The 24,629-nt window shown below is 45.4% G+C and overlaps 1 protein-coding gene across 3 annotated transcripts in view; it reads left to right on the plus strand.

Annotated features, from left to right (window-relative positions):
- Positions 1-290: 290 nt before the first annotated feature.
- The window catches only part of LOC105207872 (GATA-binding factor C), an 86,650-nt gene continuing 62,311 nt past the window's right edge, over positions 291-24,629 (plus strand). Inside the window, exons 1-3 of one of the 3 annotated variants that reach the window (XM_039446435.1) lie at positions 291-897; positions 10,125-10,569; positions 22,378-23,649. In XM_039446435.1, the coding sequence (XP_039302369.1) occupies positions 10,401-10,569; positions 22,378-23,649 (1,441 nt within the window). In that variant the 5' untranslated portion in view covers positions 291-897; positions 10,125-10,400. Of the gene's footprint in view, positions 898-917; positions 1,091-7,971; positions 8,464-10,124; positions 10,570-22,377; positions 23,650-24,629 lie in introns of those variants that run through there. The other 2 variants (XM_039446437.1, XM_039446436.1) reach the window with 2 other exon arrangements.

Below are 24,629 nucleotides of genomic sequence, written 5' to 3' on the forward strand. Positions count from 1 at the left end.
AAGCGCCAAGACACTTGTCCTTTCGTCGTTTACTCCGTATTCTCGTCAACGCCGTTGACAGCGGTGGCAATAATATCGTCGGAGGAGCGCTAAGGCCGCGGGCGTAAGTGCATACGGGTGAACAGAGTGCACTTCTCTGTCGGAGCACGGTGGGGAGAAGAGAGCAGTTACGCCCCTCTGGTAGGCTGGACTCCGGCTGGGGGGCGTCGCCACGACCGGCCGAACGGCGCCGAGTGGTCACGAACATTGCCGAACACGCAGGAACGTGGGGGCTCGTGCAGCGCGGTGTTTTCATGCGCTTAGTTTCGCGCCGGGTGCCACGACAGTCGCATCGAGTCGAGTTCGCGCGCGCGTGCGTGCATTTTTGAAAAAAAAAAAAAAAAAACCGAGAAAACCCAGGAAAAGACTTTACAGCCGCACCTTATCTGCTCGATAAGACGATAGGACAGGCGGAAGGATGGACTGAGAGGCGAATTTTGTGACTGAAAGCAGAGTACGTCAGGTACGACGAGTTCGCGCGCCAAAGTTCTACCTCGCAAAGTGTGAGAACGTCCACGTATCCGGGATCCTTGTTCTCTCAAAAGACAAAAAGTTCGCGGACAGAGGGAAAAACGGAAGAGAGGAAAGGCAAGAGGTATCAGCGAAGGTCGCTCGATCCGATCAATCTGCTCGCGCCCCCCTACCTCTCCCTCCACCCAGCCGTTTACTCACTCACTCATCCGCCCATCGAGCAAAACTCCACGAACGCTACAATGTGCTGTGTGTGTGATGTACGGTGCAGTGTGTTGGTGCTAACTTAGTGATAACGATATCCCCTCCTCCGCCGCGTCTACATCTGCGGAACCTACAAGCTAGTCGTCCTGTTATCTCGACCGGGGATTGCCGCCGGGAGATAAGGTAAGGGCAGACAGCATAGTTCGACGATCGTGTAGTTGTTTGATTATCCGCGTTGATTGTTTCGCGACGGGGGGCACGTCGCGCCGTACCGCAGCGCCAGCGTAGCGCAGCGCAAATATCTCGCGATCGCTGCAGCTGGCTTGGCCTTTATCGAATCCATCCCGCCGAATCGCTTTTCTGAATCGTCACAACCGTAAGTTAATACCGCAGCGCGTGAAAAACGATATTTGACTCTTGCCTTGAAATCCGTGAAATTGTTGTTGCAAGCAACGTCACATTTCGTTTCGATCGGATGATGTACCACGAGAAGGTAGGCAATTCGCGTTACATACATTGAAAAAAAAGAGTCTAGTAATAGCTACCAAATGTGGAGTATAATAGCCCTGATATTTGGTTAATATAACCAAAAATAATTTTATTTCTCTAAATATTTTGTAAATGTTACTAAATTTGGTTATACTCACTAAATATTTAGAAAAGTAAAATTATTTTTGATTAGGTACCAAATATTTATATTAATCAAACATTTAATTGGCATTATTTCACTCAACATTTGATAACTGTTACTAAGCTTTTTTTCAGTGCAGCTAAATCACGCTTCTGAATACTTTAATGTTTATTTTCACTGATGTAAATAAATTTTGATTTCGGTATAACTTATACTCTTCAAACTTATACTCTTCATCTCTTTCCAATTCTTAAAACTGGAAAAAGATAGAGAGTAACTCAGATTAAATCTACATCTTGATGAAAATGAATATAAATGAAAGTAATTCGTGCGAGATTCGTGCGTGATGAGATTGGCTTGAAGATCAAGCTTACATTTATATGTGAATAAAACATCGTGATTTTATCAACCTCTAGTATGATGCTGTTAGCGACAGATTGTGTTCTCACTATTCGTCAAGTTCGAGTTTATATCGCCTGCAGTGATTAGTGACTGTCACGTGTGCTATTCAGATTATTTTATTAAGAATCTAGATGATGCGGCTAAGATCTTGGATATTCAAATCAAGATTACGCTTAAATGTCTCCAAATACACTTTTATAAAACCATCCCTATAATAAAAATACAAAATAGAAAGACCTGAATAATTAAAAGAGCACGTTGAAAATTGTTCTGCGTAGATATTAAAAAATATTTAAGTGATGAGTAGTCCAAGCCGGTTGTGGTATTTTTCGTGATCTAATTAATCTTCCCAAAAACGCTTGATTGTGAGTCCATTTGTTTACCACATGTTATCACTCGAGCCTTTCCATGGCCTTCAATCGATAATCAGCGTCTTTTAAGAATGATTACATAATTTCTTGCTCTACGAAAACGAAAACGGGCCAAGCTGAGTGGAGTAAACCGCGAGTTTAAGCGAAAGCTGAACAGTCAGATGGAATTCCGACGGGCAGGTAGATTTGGTCAGTAGGTTAGAATAACATAAATGACCTGCGAATAGACCCTCATTCGACACCCTGTTGTCACACACACTTTTCGCTCGACAAAATGTCAAATTAATGTCTTCTGACGATTTTCCTCTTCAGCTTTGAAAAGGTCAGCGTCATTTTTGGTTTCTTGTTAAAGACTAATGCGCCTAATGGTTACAGTTGAGCCTAAAACGCGCAACAGTTTCACTTGTGGTTTCTCAATTGTGTTGCGTCTGCTCAATAACAAATGGCAAACATGAGCAAATCAGTACTCTTGTTACTTGCAGCGATTATCACTATCTGTAAAAGACCTGATAGGAAACAAAAACTAAGATAATTAAACGACAACTTTGGAAGAAGGAAAGCTTTGAGGGATCTTCAAAAGATCTCATATATAATTTATAAAACTGATATAAATTTTCAAAATTGCCAACGTATAATTTACAAGTGAGATAATAACAAATAAACAATTACGCATAAGGATCGAAATTAGACACTGATAAAATCAAAGATCTCCAATCGATGATTTTTTTCTTTCAAAATATTTATTTGTCATTCAACACAAATGTTTTACAATTCCTGAATACGTAAAACATGTTTATACATTAACAATGTTAGTGTCGAAGTATTATAAATATGTTCTTACAGTTTAAATTATTTGATATCATTGAAAGGATGAACGAAAATTAATTAACAACAAAGCGTTTACAAATGTGACACGAACTTTTATCACTTGAAACAAATCATTTTATATTTTTATCTTTCTCTTTTGATCTGTGCCGAAATGGCGTAGTTTCATTATGTGAATTACAAAAATGTATTGTACAACCTTCTTCAAACAAGTAATTATCTTAGCTAATGTTAATTCAAAACTTTATCAGAGTGTAAGATACATAATTGAAAAAAAACGCATTACTCTTGTATTCCTATAACGTTTTTGCTGTTATTCTTTCGCGAAGAAAACTCCGTTTGCAACCAACATTGTAACACTAGTGCTAAATAATGTTCATAGTATCACGAGAATTCATTGATTCGATATTATCATATTACATTATTTGATATTATCATAATTTACTCAATATTTCTCTGTCAATGAAGTTTATGCTTCTCTTAAACTGATTTCTTGCTCCAAGAATTTAATTAACGCTGGTAACTTTTCAAAGTCAACTGAGAGGTTCAAATCGTTTTCTAATCATTAAAAGTAGACACGCTAAAAATTGATATAGTTTAAATATCCCAGATTTTTCGTTACAATATCTTAATATTCGTAATCTTAATATTTCTCTATCGTGAAATTCATCCTTTTTCTGAACTAATTTCTAGTTCCGATTAATTTAATTGTCGCTAGTAACTTGTCGAAATTAAACTAAGGTGTTCAAGTCGTTTTCTAATAATTAAAATAAGATACTGAAAATGACATAATTTTAGATAGTTTTAATGATCTTTAGATTTCGTTATAAATATATAAAAATAATTTCTATGTTAAATGTACGTGATAGTGTTGCTGCCAAACACAAAATTATATTTTCTCTGGCAGAAATTGCATCAACTTTTCAACTGTAAATAACAGTATCTTTAATAAGACATTTTGTGCTTAAACAGGATTGCGATTGTACATCTCCAATAGCGTTTATATTTTCACGTGAATGGAACTTACTTTCATTTTTCTCGCTTTTGGATCTCGTTTTGCAAAAATGTATCTTCTTCTCGACGGAAAAAGAGGCGTATAAGAAACATCAGCAAAGAGGAAACATGGCGGTTCGCGCGAGGCGTAACTGGCGATTTACAGATGTAACAGACAGCTCAGCGATAAAAGTAGAGAGACATGAAGCACTTGGCTAGTTAACTCGGCTACTGTTCTAACTCGAGGATAGAAAAATGCGGGAACGGTAATATTAATCCTTTGGTAGCGGCAGCGGTAACATTAACCCTTTGCGTTCTGCCTCGGGTATTCTACTTAAACGTAACACGAGAGAAATTACAGTGCATTAACGTACTTATACCTCCAACTTATTTGAATCGCGCCTTACACACGTCCGTCATAAAACGTGATAAATCTTTCGTAATTTTGCCACCGAGGAATCTTCGTAGCGAGATTTACATGTTGCACAGCCGACCGTCACGTTGCTCGCTCGCTTTCCTCTGTCCCCCGTTGAAGACACTTGCTACATTTATTTTATGCTTTGGAAAGCGAACGAGTACACGCAAGTGTATCGGTATCTCCTTGTGTCTCGAAATTGTTGCGACGCGCATCGAAATCGCCTTCGTTTTTTTGTCTGCGCTCCGCGAACCCTTTCGTCCAAGAAAACATCCTCAAAACCCAACATTGGCTCCGAAACGTCACTCGGTGAACGAAAGCCGCCGTCCGTCGGCCAATGTCCCTTTGAGCTGCTCCGAGTTTTTTTCTCCCTTTCTCGAACGGAGTGGAATATCGCGTTACTACACGCATCTCTCCGGCGCGACGCGGCGGCCCGGAGTCTCTCGCGTTCTCGATTGTTTCGTTCCCGATCCGTCGGTCGCGGACCCGATCCGAGTGAGATCCGCTTTACGAAAGTTTGCGCTCGCCGAAGCGACGCGTTTCAGCGACGTCTCCCCCCCCCCTCTCTCTCTCTCTCTCCTCTTATTTCCATGGCCGTGACAGTGCGTGTTACGGGCCGATGATTCCATTCTTCATCCCCCGACGCGTCTCGACGGCGCGCGAGCGAAACGGTATCCGTTTTGGGTTCCTATCAGATTATCACAAACCGCGCCTCGCAGTGTATCCGTCCGATGGATATACGTGTCTCAGACACGTTAACTACCCGTGAGACGCGTTCCCCGTGCCCGATGCGCCAGGATCGAACATGTTTAACGCTTAACGCACATCTCGGGACATTTGCGCGTCCCGCGCGTTTCCTTTCTCGGAATCGTCTTGTCGACTATGATTATGCTGAGAGAAAAAAATTACTCAAATTTTCATAAATATTTGTTTGAACAGTTGCAACGAAATATTTACTAAACGTAAATAAATATCAATGTAATACAAGAACCACTAATTTAACTCAATTTTTTCATTGAGTAAATATTTATGCACCGTAAGTAAATATTTCATTGCAACTATCCAAGCAAAGTATTGAATGGAGTAGTTATGTTTATACACAGTTCTCTCTTTAAGCGACAGCCGTAAATACTTTTTATAGATGTCAAAGTGTATGTGAGAGACACATGCCACTCAGTGATTTTTATATATTTGTAAAAGTGATAAAAATTAACGACAGACACGAGCGACCTTATATGATAAGAGACCAAAGACCGAAAGGTGTGCGTTAAGCGTATATATTAGCATGAAGATTTTGTCGAATTTCCGAATGGTAATTGAGAACCGTACTTTCTTGGAATAGTTCGATAATTCGAAACTGGAACGACCAATGTCGCTCCGCAGCTTGGAAGTAAGAGGGAATAAGATGCGACGTGTTCAAATGTAAAATACATTTGCTCCTTGATCTTGGAGCCGCGACGCTCCATTAGTCGCTTTATTTCAAAGGCGCTGAAACGCGCTTGACAAAATCGACGGATTCGACCGCCGCTTTCGTTCTATTCACATCGCGACGCAGATGAAATAGCGTCGTTACCATTGTAACTCGGCGGGATCCGATTCTTCTCCGAGTTTTCGAAACCTCCGTTAAATTCCGACGTCACGCGTATATATTTCCGAGTACCGCCGCTGCGATCGCTTTTGAGGAGATTAACGAATTTTGATAAGATTAGCGACGTGATACGTGATCGAGGAGTTAACGCCGATGGAGTTTCGTCGAGAGTGGACACAGTGATGTAACCCGAGGTAGATAAGATCCCACTAGATCGCGGCAGAGCTAATGAACGTACAATTAATCCTAAGTGAAAGCCAAAATCAAATTCTAGCACTGATCACGAGCGAAATTCTTAAACGCCTCTCGTGCCGTTTGTTAGTTACGCGAAAAACAATCGAATGCCATTCACGGCGTGTCGGATAGCCAGACGAGAAAACGCACGATTTTTTTTTTCCATTAATCCGCTGGAGGAAAGGTTGATTCTTCTCGCGCTTAATTATTAGCGTTACAATTGAGATATGCATAATAAATCGCGATATCGCGCGAGGAAAGTCCATTCGCGCTAGTGAAAACTCGTTACGTCGCCTATTACGATCGATGAGATCATCTTTATCGCAATGAGCAAACGTGTACGAATAGTACGCTTATCAGCTGTAATTATTTCTTCGGCGGTTCAACGGACGTGCTCCAATTTGCTCGAACCTGTTCTCGTCACGGTCGCCGTAATGTAACATTTACGATTTATATGCATACAGCGCCGATCTAAGAAGTAGCCGCTTATCGTCTTGTCGTCGCTTGATTCGCGCGAAGAATCCGAGTATTTTTTTTTCAACCTGTCCTTCGTTTTCACGCCACCTCGAGTGCCGTAATCTGCCACGTGCGCCGGTTAAAGTCTACGTTATTTTCGTTTTGCTTATCATAGCCCGGGGTTTTCCGTTATCGCGGTTGTCGAATCGACTGAGGATCAACTCACGATCTATGCGAGTGATCGAAAGTGCATATCGGTCAAGAGTCTGATTTCGATTATCTAGAGCCGAGCGTCGCTTGATAGAGATTAGACAATTTCCTTCGCGTTCCAATTTTCGACAGTAATAACGAGTATAGAAGAGAGACGAACCGTTATCCGTCAGAGAAGCAGAAAGGAAAGAAGGAGGGAGGAAATGAGAAGTCAGCAAGAAGAAACGTGTTTCCTTGTTACTAAGTTTTTTCTCCTCGGAAAAACCGAGTTTCGCATTGGTAATTATTTGAAAACCGCCGAGAACGTCCATATATTCCCAGCGGTAAATATTCGAGCGCATGCTTAATGATTTAAACGACTGTTATATGTGGATGCGATAAAAATAAAAGTGCGCGGCCCGCGTGATTTATATTGCCAAAAAAATATTATTCCGATTGTGAGATATCTCTGAAAAGTAATCGCTCGTTCGTCTTGCGATCGTGCCAGGCGATACGGTTTGATTGATCTGTTCAAATTTAGTTATATCTATGATCGATCGAGTCCGCGATTATAATCTTTCCCGACATTTTTGGCGATAACCGCCTAAATTGGGCGACAATTTGGAACGTCGATACTTTTCGGTTGCGCTTAATTAATCAACTGCGCAATTAGTATATTAATCGTGATTGATATTAAATGATACTGAGCGTATTCGGAAGAAGTGCCGGGGCTAATTGGGAATATGGGCGACTCGCGTTAGTGTTCGCGTTACACATTGTAATCGTTATTAACATAGCTGATAGTATTATCTAACGTACGAGAGATATATTTACAGAATATATGTGCGTTGCTATAAAATCCAGTGTATTAATAATAACGACGAAAGAATCTCGATGGTTCGGCAATTAAAATTAATCGGATATGCGTGTCACATTCTTATGCCGGTATCAATCCTTATCGATGGTAACACGCTTTTTCGTGTGTATCTTATCGCGCATTGTTTTCGAGTACTTTATTTGCTCCGGGCAAGAGTGATTTTAGCTCACAATCAGAGCCAAAAATAACGAAGAAAAAAAAATCTAACGTAGCGTCCAAATTTGTTGCAACAACCACCATCGTCACCACGCCACGTCGTTTTTTTTTTTTAATGCGTCGAAAGATTGACTATTTTACGGCTTCGACTGAAAATGAAACCCGTTGTTAACCCGGCGTAACCGGTTTTCTCGAGGAGGCTATTTTTTTTCTCGGCCGAAGCCGCGAACGCGCGCGCGCAGCGTTTTTCGTTTTCTCGCAGCAATAAAAATTTAGCTCTGCGAAATTTCACTATAGGCCTCTGCTAGGGATAGCTATTTAATATTTCCGAAAACGTGCCACGATAAGAATCCCGTTGCTTCTCTCCGCCGCTCTTCTCGCCGTCCCGTTTGCTCTCGCGCTCCTCTATCTGGATTGGGCGATTAAACCGACCTGTCCCGGTTGCGTCATCGACGACCTTGATCGCGCATAAGCTGATTGATAAATCATTTCGAGTATTTGATCGTCAATCGTTGACGATCTCAGTATGTTCTCACTGTACCGCTGATCAGGACCTAATTACCGTATCACGCTGATCGATTATCGGAATTCGACGCTAATTCGACGATCGGGGTAAGTCTGTTTTCCGTGCGTTTCTATCGAGCCTACGATGTTAAATGGCAGATTTTCCACCAAAATTTCTTTCTTTACGTAAACGAAAATCCGATGCTTTAGTCAGAAAGACTCGAAAGTGTAACGCTCGCGAAAATAAAGAGTCGATACTGAAAGAAATGAAAAGAACGATTTTATTGAAAATAATTATATTGAATCATTTAAATAATTGCATTGCACTGAAAAAAATTCGATAACTATCACTCCTAGGTAGTAATTATCAAATTTTTTTTCGGTGTAATTATTTTAATGATCCAGCATAATTATTTTCTGTATTTTCAACAGTGTGCATATCAGTTTTGATATTAAAAATATTTGCGTGCCGCGTAGACGATCAAAGTAATAAAATATTGCTCAAGATATTTGTTTGCTCGTGAAAAGCTCTTGGCCCGTTCTCGGATCCATGTTTGATTATCGTGAACAATGAGTGAATTTACAGTGAAATAAAAACGTCGTCGAACGCAGTCGCTTTTTCCATCTCCAGTTGCTTTCGAGTCGGATAAAAAAAAAGACAGAGAGAGAGAGAGAGAGAGAACGGCACTTTTCGATTGCTCGCAAATCATCTCGCGTGTTTTCCCGTTTTTTGCATTAGAGGAAGACAAAAAGAGAGAAAGACGTTTCAAAACAGACGGTGCATTATGCAGCAGCTCGAACGCGATGAAAGAATCATTGAAGCGTCTCGCCTTTCGGTATTAATTTACTGCGTGCGTGTCCGCTGGTTCGCCCGATTCATGACACGCCGTTTCTTCCTTTTACAAGGAAGAAACGACGGCGACAAGAGCGATATCGGAAAGCAGCCGGTACGGATACGCACGTAAATCGGTGCGGTGCGGTGCGGCACGGCGCGGCGCGGACGGGCTTAGCTTGTCGTGCAAGTTACAAAGTTGTTCATTATCCCGCATCCACATTCGTGTATCGCGGTTACACGATCGCGCCCAGAATTCAAGAAAGCCGTCGAGCGACGGCTTTATTGAAATGACGCACCGTCGGCCGTACGGCCGGTGGTTGTCCCCGCACCTCGAGATCCGGCTGTTCGATCGATTAATTAATATAGTAATAATTTTAGGAATTCGACGGCGTCTTATTAAGTCGGTTCGGTCGCGCGTATCACGACCGCTCCCGCGGATGATATAATTAATTAATGCGCGTGCACGTGCGTTGTCGCTTAACGAGGCCGTGCAAATCGCGGAATTATTTATTGCTAATAAAGTCGGAATTTTCCCACTGCGCGGATCGCGTGGATCGCGTTCGACTAAGCACTCCAATTAACTTTGTTCCACGTTTGCATGTAATATCTCGTGCGACTCGTGGACAGCGTAGTGCTGGTTCATGGTTCTGCAGCGCTACGGTAGGCTGTATACGATATTTAAAAAAATCGATGTCAAACGCGCTTCCGATATATCGTTATAATTCACTCCTAAGTGGGTGATGCCTAAAATAAATTTCGCACGTGTGTCGGACTTCTTAAGTACACCTTTCGTAGTTCACTGATCATTCGAGACGTTCCTTTCTACAACACGCGCGGATAAAAGGATTAAGAAAGAAAGGGATAATCGAATGAGATCGACAACCGTGTGAGAAACAAGTGACGAGAACTAATCCATGCCCGTTGTGTTTCGCAGGACGGAGGCCAGGCAGTTTCTTTCGCTCAGCAAGTCAGACCAAGATTACCTATGATCCCACTGGGCGTCGCGAGGACGACGGAAAAGGAAGAGAGGCGCTTCTGGCGGTATTCCTAATCTTCCTCCCCGACCTGCCGCCCGTACTCTCTCTCTGCACTCCGCTTTCCATCCCTCTTTCCTCCCTCTTCTCACGCCTCTTCTTCCCGCTGTTGCTCCTCCGTCTGCTCGTTCTTCGACGAGCGATCGCGACGCACCGAGAAGATCTCATTGGACACGATGGATATGAGCAGCGAGTCGAGCACTAGGACGTGGTACGAGTCGCCTAGGTTGGATGCGCCTTCGGGGGGTACCGGCGTAGCCGGAGTGGTCGGCAACGATTACAGGGGTTACTACCCTCATGCCGGACCGACAGCGCATCACCCCGCAGCGGCCCACTACGCCCACAGTAAGTACACACGCTCTTTCTCTAATCGCTTACATTTTCCTAGCTCTTTCTACCTCTCTCTCTCTTACTCTCACTTTTTTGAGCCTTCTCGTTTTTCTCTGTTTTTCCTACTTGAGAAACTGTCGTCACGGTTCAACGACCGACTGCTCGCCGACATTTCCCTTTGAAGACTTACCGAGATCGAAATCAAAAGAAGCGAGAAAGGGTCTTACCCCTTTTTTTTTTAGTGGCGGATATCATGTGGCTATTAAGAAGATAATACGTATAATCTTCGAGCCACTTTGTAGCGTTATCGATTGAAACTCGCTTTAGCGCTTTAGCGATTCTTTAGCGATGCGTGCACGGTAGAAGCTCTCGATTTTATGACAATATGGCTTGTCGCGAAGACTCGCGCTTCCATGCCGTCAAAATTACGAAAAGAGCGGTACAATGTTTGAATACGCTGTAGAGCGCTAATCCCGCAAGAGAGTTGTGAAGCGAATTCTTTAACGAATTTATATATGATAGAAGCACCCGCTGCACCCTGCTGCTAGTAGCTCCTCGCGTGTTTCAACGATGCCAGTGTTGGGTCAACGACCGTCGAACAGTCACCTCTCTGCTGGCACTATTCATTAATTAGAATTTCTATATTTAATTAACGAGGCGTCTCCGAGGCTATCAGCGGCCATCGAATGTCTCCCCTGATGCATCGCCATTTTGCTCCTCCCTCCCGACTAGATACCTGCCCCGATAATTAAATTTCTACCGCGGCTGATAGGCCTCGTGACATTGTACAACTGGGAGGCCCGGGAGAGTGACAAGCGTAACATGCCATTGGGACAGTTTCTTAGCGCAGCGCTAATCCATCTCCGAGTAATCCATCTCCGAGCCCCGAATATAGGCGACAAGGCGTCCTCGAGACGCTCTCGAATGTGCACTTTCGAGCACGCAAGTGCGTGTTGTGTGTGCCCACGTGCCGTCCTCTCTCGCGCCCCGCACACTTAACTGCGCTTTCGTTCATGGCCTGTACGTCCTCTCGATTCTCGCCAGGCAAAATGACTTTCCATTTCGAGCATCAACCCTTGCCACTACTTCACTTGCGTGAATGACAGCGAGAAGCGGAAAGACGCGCGGCAACAAGAAACAACGACGATTAGCGCGATACCGGCGACGGCGCAAATAAAGGAGAAACATAAACGCAGGAAATGTGTGATTAGTTATCTGTGAAAAGGAAACCATTCTACGAGATAACGTAAAAAAACTATTTGACAGTTTACGCACAGGGGAGAAAATAAAGAAATGTAATTAAGTATAAAAAAAAGGGAAATATATGAAGTTTGTGCAGCGAAAGAAAATCGCGAACGCAGTACCTCGAAAGAGATTACATTAGCAACTTCAGAAATGACAGAATTAGATTTTCTTTCACACGCACATTTTTATTTATTAAAAAATAAATTATTCTGCAAACGCTCGTTTTTTTGTGAAGCAAAACATAAAGAAAAGAAACAGCCAATTTACGATCCAATTAACTGTTTGCGTAAATTACATCAATATTAAGGATTTATTCTCTCAAAAAGTATTACACAAGACGTTCCGACTATCCTTTAATCTTTTTCAGTTTACCACATGAACTATTCTGGTAATAAACAAAGACTATTTATTTATACAGTTGTTCAATAAATTATAGAAAACTGTCGAGAATAAAACAAAAGTTAGTAATGTTCTCTTTCAAAGATGACTTCAATCATTTCAAACGTTAACTTTTATTGCTTGGTTTGGTACATGAAACTTCCAGATTGCGTATCATCAGTTTTACGTTTGCTAAATTCGTAAAGCAAAAAAAATAAAAATAAAAATTCCATTACTTTGTATACAGCCTAGACGTTAATAAGCAAATCACTCCTCTCTGTTTCTAACTCTATGCTTTTAAGAAATTCCACGCGAGAAAAGATTTCACGGCGTCACGCGAAGAGAAAAAGAGAGTTGTTTCGAGGAGAGGCGCGCTAGGCCGACAGTGTGTACACTCTAGATGTACGTAATCTCGATAGCTTCTTCGGTTCCTCGCCGTTGACCAAGCATGAAAAAGCATAGCGTAGGTATAAAAATATAGGTGTAAGATAGAAGGCGTAAGAATGGGAAGAAGAAGACAAAGAGGAGGATAAAAAAAGGAGACGAGGCGAGCGTTTCATTCGAGGCTCTTCAACGCGCCGAGGAAAACCCAAAACAAGAGGAAGGAAGGAAAAAGGACGAGACAGAGGACATATGATGGAGGCACAGACGAGAGAAACGAGAGGGAAGGCAAAAGGCCAAAAAGTGCATGAGGGACCGAGGAAGAAACACGATACAGCCGGGTCAGATCTTGAGGCCCTGGAAGGCGATATCCCTGATTCGTGCCGACGTGTATGGATCATACTCGGCCCTCTGTTAGCTCGTGGCCCCCAAAAAACAACGTTCCTAATCAGAATCAAATCTTCCGTCCGATTATCTGTGCGTCGAGACGACGCGGAAAAAGCGCGGAATTTCTTGCGACTTCTAGCCGCCCCCCCTCTCTCTCTCTTTCTCTCTCTCTTTCGTCGGTGCATCATCCGCGCGCGTCGGCGATTTCCCTTTCCGCCGTTTAACTTGGCAGACCGTCGGCCGCGTTTAATTTTCGTCGCTCGAGATGCGGCCGCGCCGGAAAATCCGAGCCTCGTCCAAGCGCGTCCCGAGTTTTGACAGCCGCTAATAAGTAGGGCGGGAAAATGTCGACAGTTTTAATGAACGTCCAACCTTCGAAATATTCGTGGGCTTGGTCGTCGTGACGTTATGGCAGTTTAATCCGAAATTAGTAAATGAAATTACCGACAGTACTTGCGAAAGTGCATCAGTATATAAACGAAGAATGCAGTAAAACTGCGCAATCGGAAATTGTTCGACTTGGGATTGACAAAAGTGAATCATGTTCTTCTACTTCTGAGACGCTTGACGCCGGAGTCGGAATATTTTCTTCCGACAGTGCTACATTCAACGAGAGAGAGAGAGAGAGAGAGAGAGAGAGAGAGAGAAACAAAAGAAGAGGAGAGCAGAGAGGAGGAAGAGAGGGGAGGGGAGTAGATGGGACAGCGAGAAGTGATGCTAAAAGAGGAAAAAATAAATAAATAAACAAGATAAGCGGACGCGCACGGAGAGCGGGATGCATAATACACAGTGGTTGCGGCACAGACAGGAAGGAAGCGCAGCCAACCGCGAAGCCCGCGGGGTCTGAGAGAGGTGCATACGTAATTGCGGGGCCACGCGGGAGGCTCTCTTCTCTCTCTCTCTCTCTCTCTCTCTGTCTCTTTTGTAAGCCAGGTCTTGTCCCTTCCTCGCCGTGCTCCTCTTCCTTCTCCCGTGCCCGCGTCGTCGTCGACGATGACGATGACGACGACGACGAAGGAGAAGAGGATCCGGTGTTGTTCAGAGCGGAGCGACACGGCGATAACCTGGTCTGGTCGGCGCGGCGGCGGCGTCGTGTACGCGCGCGTTGCTCCGGTGTGCAAAATGTGTGCAACCGCGGCACACACCGACCGACCGGCGCCATCTTGCGCAAATGCACACGCCAGCTGAAGGCGGAGCCTCTCCCGAAGGGTCTCTCCGTCGCTCTCTCCCGTCGTTTCTCTATCTCTATCTCTCTCTCTCTTGCCCTCCCTGCTCCCCTCCCTCTCTTTCTCTCTGTCTAGTTCATCGTAGCAGATGCAGCTTCACCGCGATCAATCTTCCTCCTCGTCGCCGCGTTTCGTTCCCTCCGTGGGTCTCCTCTCGCCTTCGACACAGGCATAGTGCGATTCCTCCGCGCTTTGCGGTAGCTCCGCAATCCCAGACGAGGTATACCGTTCGCCTTCGTTGCCTCCGCGCTTCGGGTAGATTTAGGGTAGATTTTAAGACCGGTCCTATGTACCAACGACGATTAACTTTCGACGGTGTTTAAACGATACTCCCTCTCCAGATCATATAAATAACAAGCGAGAGAAACGGTGCTGCAACAATCATATCTCGCTCCATAAAAATGGCGGAGAGTTCGCGACTATCGCGCTCGATCGTTGACTTCAACCGTCGAACACTTCCCGTGAAACGGGAATTCAATTTCGCGGAATGAATTTCTACTTACATTCTCTTAGGCCGCATATTTTTCGCCTGGCTACGCTTACCCGGGCGTCTCTTGCGATCGAAAGATGAAAGAAAGAGAGAGAGAGAGAGAGAGAGAAAAAGGGTTCGCTCGGACGGGAGGATACGGGGTGAAATTGCATGTTATTACGCGAAAGCTGCTGGGGGCGCCCGACATGAAATGAGACGTTATTTTCTACGGGAATTTCGTGCACGTATCGGGATTATATTATAAGGCGTGCGCGCGCGCGCGGAGCTCCCGCCGCGCCGTGACGAGGCGGCTCCTTACCCGTGGGATACTTTCGGGATGCACTCTCGAGGCTTTTAACTGCTGCGCGACTCGCCTCCTCGCGCCACTGATCCAACGAAAGTCATTCGCGCGAGAATCGTTAACGAATTATTCCGCAGAGATTGCGTGCGCGTCTCGCCGGCGTTGTTACGGGCGATAATTGGCCCTCGCTAACCGCGAGGATAATGACGAGCGGGTTTCCATCGGAGGATCTCTCTTTCGATGGAAAATGGAATTCAGCGGAGCGGCTCCTCGTCCTTGTCGACGCTCGCGATAACAATACTTATCGCGCGCGCGCGCGCCCGCCCGCCCGCTCGCTCGCTCGCTCGCGATTAACAAGGCTACCATGCAAAAGTAATGCGTTTACGGCGATTAACAAGGCTACCATGCAAAAGTAATGCGTTTACGGCGGACGTTTTTCAACCGTGGCGATATTTTAAGTATATCGTTCTTATTAGCGATACTAATTGGAGTTCTGCTTGTCGAGAAGTTCGGCGTTCGAAAAAAAAGAAAGAAAAAAAATTACAATCTGACGCACATCCACCAGAGTTCCTCGATTCTTATATTCTTAATTCATCTCCTCATGTCTTCTCCACTTATTTACGATGGCAAATTAAAACACCACGATATTCAATCCTGCAACGTCTCGGCGGAAATCGTTAGCTATAAATTATATTTTCCGAGCGGGAATCCCTTTCGTTGGGGCTCGCGATAACGAACTGCCACTTCACAGTTTAGAGAGATTCGCGTTGCGAAAATAAGTCGTAGTTTGCCGTGCGAATAATTAATTACTGTCTCACGGTAACGAAGCAGGCGCTCGCTCGGAAACGTTCGAGATACGCCCGATAATTTTCCGTAAGATCCCTCCCCCCGTCGGGGATATTTCTTCATTAATAAGATCAGCGCGTCGTAACGACCCTGGTCGCGCCCGAATCTCGCTGCATCTCGATTTCACGTCTCTTTTGAACTCGACGACGACGACAACGACGACGACGACGACGGCGGCGGGATCGGGACGGGACGTCGAAGGCAAATGGCCGGGAAATAAAGCGCGCTTCCCGACGCGATACGACGAGTCGTCCTTTCAGATGAACCTGTCGGCGCTTTGAATCCTTTTGACTCTTTGAGATCGCCTCGCTCTCTGTCTCTCTCGCTCTTTGTCCCGTGTCTCGCACAAAAGCGAAGTGCGAGCGTTCGCGCGCGCGCTCTTTCGGGCGTGGTTAATTATTTGGAGTACTCGCCTTTGTATGTGATTCGAACGAGCGAAAAAGAGAGAGAGAGAGAGAGAGAGAAAGAGAGAGAGAGAGAGAGAGAGAGAGAGAGAGAGAGAGAGAGAGAGAGATCCCGTGTCCGCTCGCGAGATAAACACAGATATTTGCGAGGACGAAGTCCTGCGCCGGCGTATTCGAGCACGGCCACGCGCATTTGCAAATTATTCGTTATCTGGCGAGTAGAAGCTTCGCGGCAGTTTTTTTTTTTTTTTTTTTATGGAAATATATCCTCCGCTCGGAATATATTTCGCTAAAGCCGATGGAAAGAAATGCAGGGGACAATAATGATAAGCGGACTATGTTACTTTATCTACGCCTATTTACTTCCTTTGGGGAATAATCATGATATACTGATATTTTTTTGCTATTATTATGTAGGTAAAAATAGTCACTGATAAGTACAAAATAGTAGCTAGTGGAAATAAACAGGCACACAAAAGAAGTAGAGCTAAAAATACACCGGTAAGAAACGTAATGACCCTATTTGTTGCTCATTGGATTTGTATACACTAGATAATTGAAGAAATTAAATATGCAAGTTAGCGATCAATTGCATAATATTCTAGAACGTAATTAATAATGCTTCGCGCAGAGTAAACGTTTCCGCTTTAAAATATCATATTGTTAATTATATCTCTCATCTTAATAGTCATCGTGAAATATAATTCACGCTGTGCAAAGGTAAAGAATAAGAAATATCGGACACGAACGAATACATTTGTAACCCGAAAAGCGTGTTGCGCCGCGCTGTTTTCCACGTTGAATTTGTCGTTCCGTCCGTCGGAAATGCCTTTCGCGGCTTTCACTCCGGCTTTGATCTTTGTCCACAGTCCGGAGTAATATAAATGTAAATCGGCGCGATTGAATTGCGTATTGGTTACGTAATAGCAGCCAGTTTCCGTGCGGCGGTTTTTCACGGCGCAAAAAAGGTGGGAGGAAAAAAAACGGGAAAGAGAGAAAAAAAAGCTGCACGCTCGACAATGTTCCGCAGGTGCGCCATGAACCCGATTTATTTATTTCCGGCTCGTCGCTAGCTCCGCGGCGGTGGCGGCGACGACGACGGTATCGATTATCATATTAATTTATTGCGGAATGTCGTCCGTTTCTCAAGCAGGTAACACGGGATCGCGGCACGCATACTCGGCGAGCGCGTGGGCGCTCCTGAATCATCTCGCGCTCGGCTCCGGCCGATCGAGTAAGCGATTAATCGAACCGATCTTGATCGCGCTTCTTACGGGCGTGGGTCGTCTCTGACGTTATCGCGCGTATCGCTTGCCCCGTGACGAACGAATTTAAAGTACGCTAAAGCGAGAGACGGAGTCGTGAGTCGAAACGATCGGGGGAGAATCCGATCGCTCGGAGCGATCTTATTAAATCCGAGCGATGGCATACAAATTTGTGCGCGCAGTCCGTGGCGCGACCCGCACTTTTTGTGGACAAAAAAGTTTACAAATATCGTCGGCAATTTTTACGACGATCGGATGCGCGCTGTGGCGTCCCGTATTAGCGAGGGGGAGGGAAAAAAAAACATGCAAACGTATATATGTATAGTTAGGAGACCGAGTGCGTTATCTGCAGTCGTGTCGATCTCGTTCGCGCGATATAACAGTGACCAGTATCCATGAATTTTTCATGAATATTCATGATACGCTGAACGGCGTTATATCGTGCAAAGCCCGGTTATTATCTAGGAATCGGCCGATCGGATAATATCACGAGGAGCGGGGAGGAGGGGAGATATCTGAAATTTAACGATGCGGCTAGCGGCAAGCAGAAAATGTATTTTCTAAGCGGCTTTAGAGCGGCTATCCCGAGGCGATTTGCGATTTCCCGTTCTCCTCAGTCTTTCCCGATGTACTCGGCCGTGAGTTGGAATTTGATATGCGACAGTAGAATAGAATTGCGGGGAGAAACGATATCGTTAGCATAATGTCGTTTATAAACGACAAGCTGTATTCGACGTACGTGGGCATCGTGAGTCTCCTTTCGGCGGGTCCGGTACTCCGTCCTGCCTTAAATAGTACAAAGACGAATTCGCGATTGAGAAAGAGAGCGGCGTTACACCGGACGGGAACTCCGTTCTCCAACGAGGGAATTGGACTTGGGAGTGGACGCTTAAAAAAACTTTTCGGGATCTACTTTGCGCAATAATAAAAGACGGTCGGTCCGCGTTTCTCCCTCTTCCTACCCGTTCCGACAAAATGACGTTACGTTATTGCGACACACGCACGCTGTCAGGTTTTCGACTAGCGCTGAGCAGCGCGCGCAATCATCGTGGAGCGATTTATGGGGCGCGATTATTGCGCGTGTGAAAACTGGCGGCCGGGTTCATAAAAGCCGGGAGGGGCAGCACGGGAGTGAATAGAAACGTTACACCGAACGATCCGTCGACGTGGCTCTCGCGAAGCGAGAAAATCATATCCGGCAAAAATGCATACAGCCGTACGTTGTAGCAAACGTGATTTACAACACGCATCGCTTTTAATATTGCTACGTTCCTCTTCCGCATTTGTATCTTCGAGAGATTTGGACGATACCAAGCGCTATTGTTCTCGATGACTTTATTGGACGGTCAGTCGAGTTCGAGATCCAACGGCGATTCCAGTGAAATCGCGTTCATTGTCCGCTGTCGTTAGATTCTGGGGCTGAAGCCCAATATCCCCTTATAGAACTATAGTCCCATATATGGTGAAAGAAAAGTACGATCAAAAGTATGCTCATATCGAAAACGCGATTTCGTTCTGCGTATTGTATCGATGGTCTTCATTTTTTACATTCCTGAATAAGGCTCAATGCAGAATGAAAAGTATATACAGAAAAACATTACTATCAAATCAACAATCATCTTTGTGTCATATAGCAAGAATAGCAAAGCAAGAATGTAAAATCTTCTTCGAAGAATTTATAATCTTAAACAGACATAATTTGCTTACATGAAGAACATTTTTCTCTTCATGTAAGCAAATTATGTCTGTTTAAGATTATAGATTCTTCCAAGAAGATTTTATATTTTTGCTTTGCTATTCTTGCTATATGACACAAAAATTGTTGATTTGATATTAAATTTTTTTTCTGTGTAGATACTAATATAAAACGTTTCTTATTCAGCGTATTGAAGTGTTCCTTAGTCTCTGTGTTTCCTCTTCTCTATTCCGCTTCCGAAATGGCCGCCGTTGGAACGGAATCTTATTAGCTGTTCAGAAATGTGCGTACTGTCCACCGCGGTTAGAACGTCATCGGAAATGCATGAGGTGGCAAGGCATTTGAACAGCTGACCGCTCGTCGTTCCCCAGCGGTATTGTCCGGGCGCGTTCCCCGTTCCACGATGGATTGGCGACCGCAGATAAAATTGCAGGGGCGACAGAAATATCGTCGAGATAATCGCGCGAGAGTTATGTCAGCGCGTCAGGGCGGGACAAAGACGACACGGGCGACAAGGTAACGGAAAGGAATGAAACGGAAGAGTCGCTTCGTGCCGCTTCGCGAGGGAAAGAGCTATAGTAGCCGGCAAAAAGTCCCGTGAAATCCTGTAAAAACGGAGCCGCGACAACGAGGGGGAGTGAGCGCGAGAGGGTGGAGGAGGAGGGGGGAGGAGGTCGGAAAGAGCGATAAATATCGCTCAGCATGGAAGTTTTTATTGCGTCGAGAGTGCGAAGTGTTCTTCTCTCAGTCTGCGCATTTCTCGCCGCTACCATTCCGCCTTTATCTTCGATTCCCATCTCGCTTGCCGTTACGACGAGAGAATGATTCCGACATGAAACGACTTTGACACGATCGTCCCGTCAGAGTGATATTTCGTCTAAAACTATTGCAACCTGTCATAATGCTATACGCGTGTCTTGGAAATCGGAAGAAATGGAATCGGCATTGGCCGTCTAGTCGCTGAAACCGTTATGAAAAAAAAAAAGAGTAATTTGCCAGATATTGCGTAACGCGTTAACAGGATGAATATCCAGGTGTAATGAAATAGTGGGAGGATTCGAAAGCGTATCTATACGTAGAGCTTGTTTACTTTTCATTGCGGCTGCGCCGGGAGATGCAGCGGATCCAATTACAGACAGGCCATCGTTGGCTCCGATTAATTACAGAGCCGCAGCTGCTCATCTCGCCGCACACTGTATTCGTAATATTGTGTTTCGCGCTTCTCTAAATTTAGACAGCGTCTTTTCGCAGATGCCGCCGCCATTTGCAAAGCGCGATGCGCCAACGATGCGCGCGCTTCGCTCGTATCTCGTCAAACCTATCTCTGTACTGAAAATATCCAATTTGCAATTATATAAAAAAAAAAACGTAGAATTTATATATCATGTTATTTGGGCGCGTTTCGAGGCGTACATTTGCTTCGAAATGCGATTTGGAAAGTTCCTCTCCTAACGTTTGCGTGAGGATTTTCGCGAACGTGAGTTCGGGGCTGAAATTAATGTCCATGATTCGAGGGACGATCAGAAGGATCAGGGTGACAGACAAGACAAAGCGCGGTTTGGCAAAACATCATCTTGTTATCAGCGTATGCCGTGAAGGTGGTGGAGCGGGGGCGTTGTTAGCAAGAACCACTCGATATATCGATCGGTCACTTGGGCCAAGTAAGCAGGTTTGCATGCACGTCGCATGCACGTTCTGGTATTCGCTGGCAACAATGTGCATCCGCAAATTTGCACGGATATTAAGAACGCTGCACTTTCCTGGCTGACGGCGAAAGATGGGGATCGGTTAATTAGTCGTCGCTGTCGTCGTCGTCGTTGTTGTCGTAAGATAATAACCGAGGCTAATTAATTTGATGCGTTATGAGCTCTCGGAAGCGTCATTAATGACAGAGGTGACCGTATCGTCGCAGGATGGTCGTAATTGCCCATTCATTTTTGTCCCACAAATATAACTCTAATTTTAGATATTGTAACCACGCCACGTCAGTTTTTTTTTTTTTTTTATTGTTAATTATCTTCTCATTAAAGAGGTACAGCCGTTCTTGCAGCGCGATTGTTATCAGCGCAGAGTTTCATTAATTTCTATTCCAAAAAATTAGCTTTAATTAAAAATCTGTGTCTCCAGACGCGCTCCATTTTATGGAAAATGCGAGTCTACCTAAAATGAAGTCGCGGTCATTATCGGAAAAAAAAAAGTCACCGGCGATATCGCGAATCATTACGCTCGCTGCGACTTTTACATGCGACACGCGGTCTAATTCAAACTCGGAGCGCAATTAGCGTCAGGCGAACAGCACCGTTTCTCGGTCCGACATTTACATAGTGCGCTTTCTTGTCGATAAGCGCGATAAAACGAGTCGTCTAGCCGGTGCGCGCACATAACGCGATCTCTCGTCGACGCGGCATCACGCTGGCGGACAACGCTCCCGATGCCGTGTAACAAAATTAAGATTGCTAATGAAGAATCATTTAATTACCGCCCGCGCGCGGATTCCGCGCCTTATCGCGTATAAGGTAAATGACGGTGGCTTCTATAATTCGATCGAAGAGCGATACGTGTCGTCCTCTTGCCTGAAAGGATAAGGGGAAGAAAGGCCGTAATGCCTCGTGACGAGCGAGTGGACCTCGCACTTAATTAAGACGTCTGCCGCAATTAGGTAGCCTTTACGATCGGCATAAAATCATTCCGAGCACGCACGAATCAGATTTCTCCTTCTCGTGACGGCGAAACGGGTCGTTGCTACGACAGCATCTCCACTCCACGCGTGGCTACCATTTTCAGATAAAATGATTCCCGAGCGCGATCGACTCTCGCGCACACGAGCGAGTGGCAAGACACCTGCTCGAGTTCCTCATATCATCCGTGTGATCGTAACTCCGATCCCGGAGTCCTCAAGTATATTTATGGCAGCGCCAATGAAACTCGCTTTGATAGCTGGAGCGATCAATGCTTTAAACGCGCAGGATACTTTATTATCGTTGCTTTTACTTTATTATAAGAAGAAAATCCGTTGGCATTGTGAAATACAACTTTCCGTCGTGCGTCGCAACGTGCAATGATTTCGCTAAGGATGACAGGATACGTGACTCGTGATAAAAATTTATTGATTGAATTAGATATTAAACAAGTAATCTAGGTAGTAACGTATAATATAATTCTTTCGCATTTGCGTGTGCGTTACGTTATTCCGTCTAACGTTCCTTCATTCCGTTTGCTTTTCAGCGAGGATGTCGAGCAGCGGCGTGTCGAGCGCTCCAGTGAGCCAGGTCTGCCGGCCGCACTTCCACGGCTCAGTACTCCATCCGTGGCTGTCCAGCAGCAGCGCGGACACCTCGAAGACGCCCTGGGGATTCCCCGCGACGACGACGACCACGGGCGGCTCTGTGAACGACGAGAAGCCACAGAGTCCCCTGGGATCCACGCTGCCGCCCACCAGTGGAAGTTTGTCGAGTCACGGTGGCGGCGGCCACCACCTCTTCTCCTTTCCGCCGACACCGCCCAAGGACGCTACGCCCGACAGTATAACCGCCAGCACGACTTCCAGCACGAACAACAACTCTACGAGCGCCAACAACAACAACAGCGGCAATCCTCTCTCCGGGTTGAGCGGTGGTACCACCAGTGAGTACCAAGCGGCGGTCGCTCACGCGGCGGTGATGGGCGCGTTCATGCATCACGACGCGCTGGGAGCATCCGGCGCCAGCTCGTGCGACATCAAGCCGACGGTGATGCTCGGCCATCATCACGGGGCGCCTTCGCCGCCGCATCAGCAACACAATGGCTCCAACAACGGTAGCAACGGTCACGCCGGCACGAACGGCTCGTCCGCCGGCCAGGTGAAACAGCGAGAAGGTAATAACCAATCTGGCAATGTGACGGGCAGCCAACAGGCGAGTGCCACGCAACAGCAGCAACAACAGCAACAGGACGCGTATCAGAGCAACAACGGGGTGCCGGCCGGCGGCGGCGGTGGTGGCGGTGGTGGTGGCGGCGGCGGCGGCGGCGGCGGTGGTGGTGGCGGCAGTGGCAGTGGCGGCGGTGGCGGCGGCGGCGGCGGCGCGGCCTCGCCCTGTAGAGACAGTTACGCGGCCGCGACCGCGGCTGCCGTCGCAGCGGCGGCGGCCAACAGCCACCATGCCACTTCCGGCTCGCAGTACGACCCGGCCGCGAGCGCGTACAATATGTACCAGCACCTGCAGTATCCCACCACCCACCATCACCATCATCATCATCACGGCGCCACCTCGTCTACCGCCGCGTCGTCCCACAATCCGCACAATGGCAGTTCAGCCGCGGTCGCCGGTATTTTCGGTCACCATGCCGGCGGTGCCGGCGCCGGTAACGCAACCGGCGGCTTAACCGGCGGCCTACCCGGCGGCGCCGACTCGAAGCTGCTGGTCGGTCACGCGGCCGCGCACGGGAACACGCCGGGCTCGCCCTCCGCGCAGCAACAGCAGCAGCAAAAGCCGAGGAACAAGTCGAGGACGTCCGCCGGTAAGCGGCACGCGCCTATCACGGTTCTTTCTGTTTTTATACTTTAGGTTCTGTTTTTTCACTTACTCTTCATTTCGGTAATTCATTTTAGGTTTCGAGTATTTCATTTCTTTTCTTTTCTCCGCTTATATTTCCATGCGGGAAAAGTGTTCTAGAAGTTCTTACATGTTGTCTCATGATTTTAATACGAGCCCTTTTAAATGCTCATACCTTGATGTTCAATTTAACAACTAAAATCCTTTTTAATCAAAAAATAATTTGTTTATCAACTTTTCAATTATTTTATACAGCGTTGTCTCGTAAAATTCCTTAAAAAAAATCTCGGTCTTAAAACACGTTCCGAATACGACTCATAAATAATATTTTTCCCGTATAAATAATATTTTTCCCGTTGGAACTTTTTTTCTTTAATTATTTATGAATTATTTTGCGTAATCGTTTGCTTTGGCATCTTTAGTTCTGCTTTTTTGCACCGGCGTCGATTGTTGAAAAAAAAACTAATAATATCAATTTGTATAAATTTCAATTAATCTTCGTGCATATTTTATCTCATTTTTTCAATGTTATATTGCATCTTCGAGAGAATTTGACTTGCGATACTTTATGCAATTTATACAAGTTCAACGTAATCGACGCCAATGCGAGTTTTTTTGTTGATTTTATAATATTACTTCTCCTACGTTAAACTTCTTATTCTTATTTTTATTCAATCATAAAAATATTCTCCGTTCACTTTTTTTTCAGAAATTATTCTTATCTCGCTTGTATTCTCCCCCGCTCTAACACCCATCGATCTTTCGGAAGCATTCCGAGTATCGACTGGATGCATAAAAGAGCGAGACAAGATACAGACGAGATACGTATCAATTTCGTCTTATCATTATTCGATTTTGTTTCTCTTTTTACTTTAATTTTAACCGTGAGCTTTCGGTGGCGGTCGTCTTACGCTTAAAGTTCGTTCAGAACACGTTCTTTCCACC

Source organism: Solenopsis invicta, chromosome 3 (assembly GCF_016802725.1).
Source record: "Solenopsis invicta isolate M01_SB chromosome 3, UNIL_Sinv_3.0, whole genome shotgun sequence".
Classification (NCBI taxonomy): domain Eukaryota; kingdom Metazoa; phylum Arthropoda; class Insecta; order Hymenoptera; family Formicidae; genus Solenopsis; species Solenopsis invicta.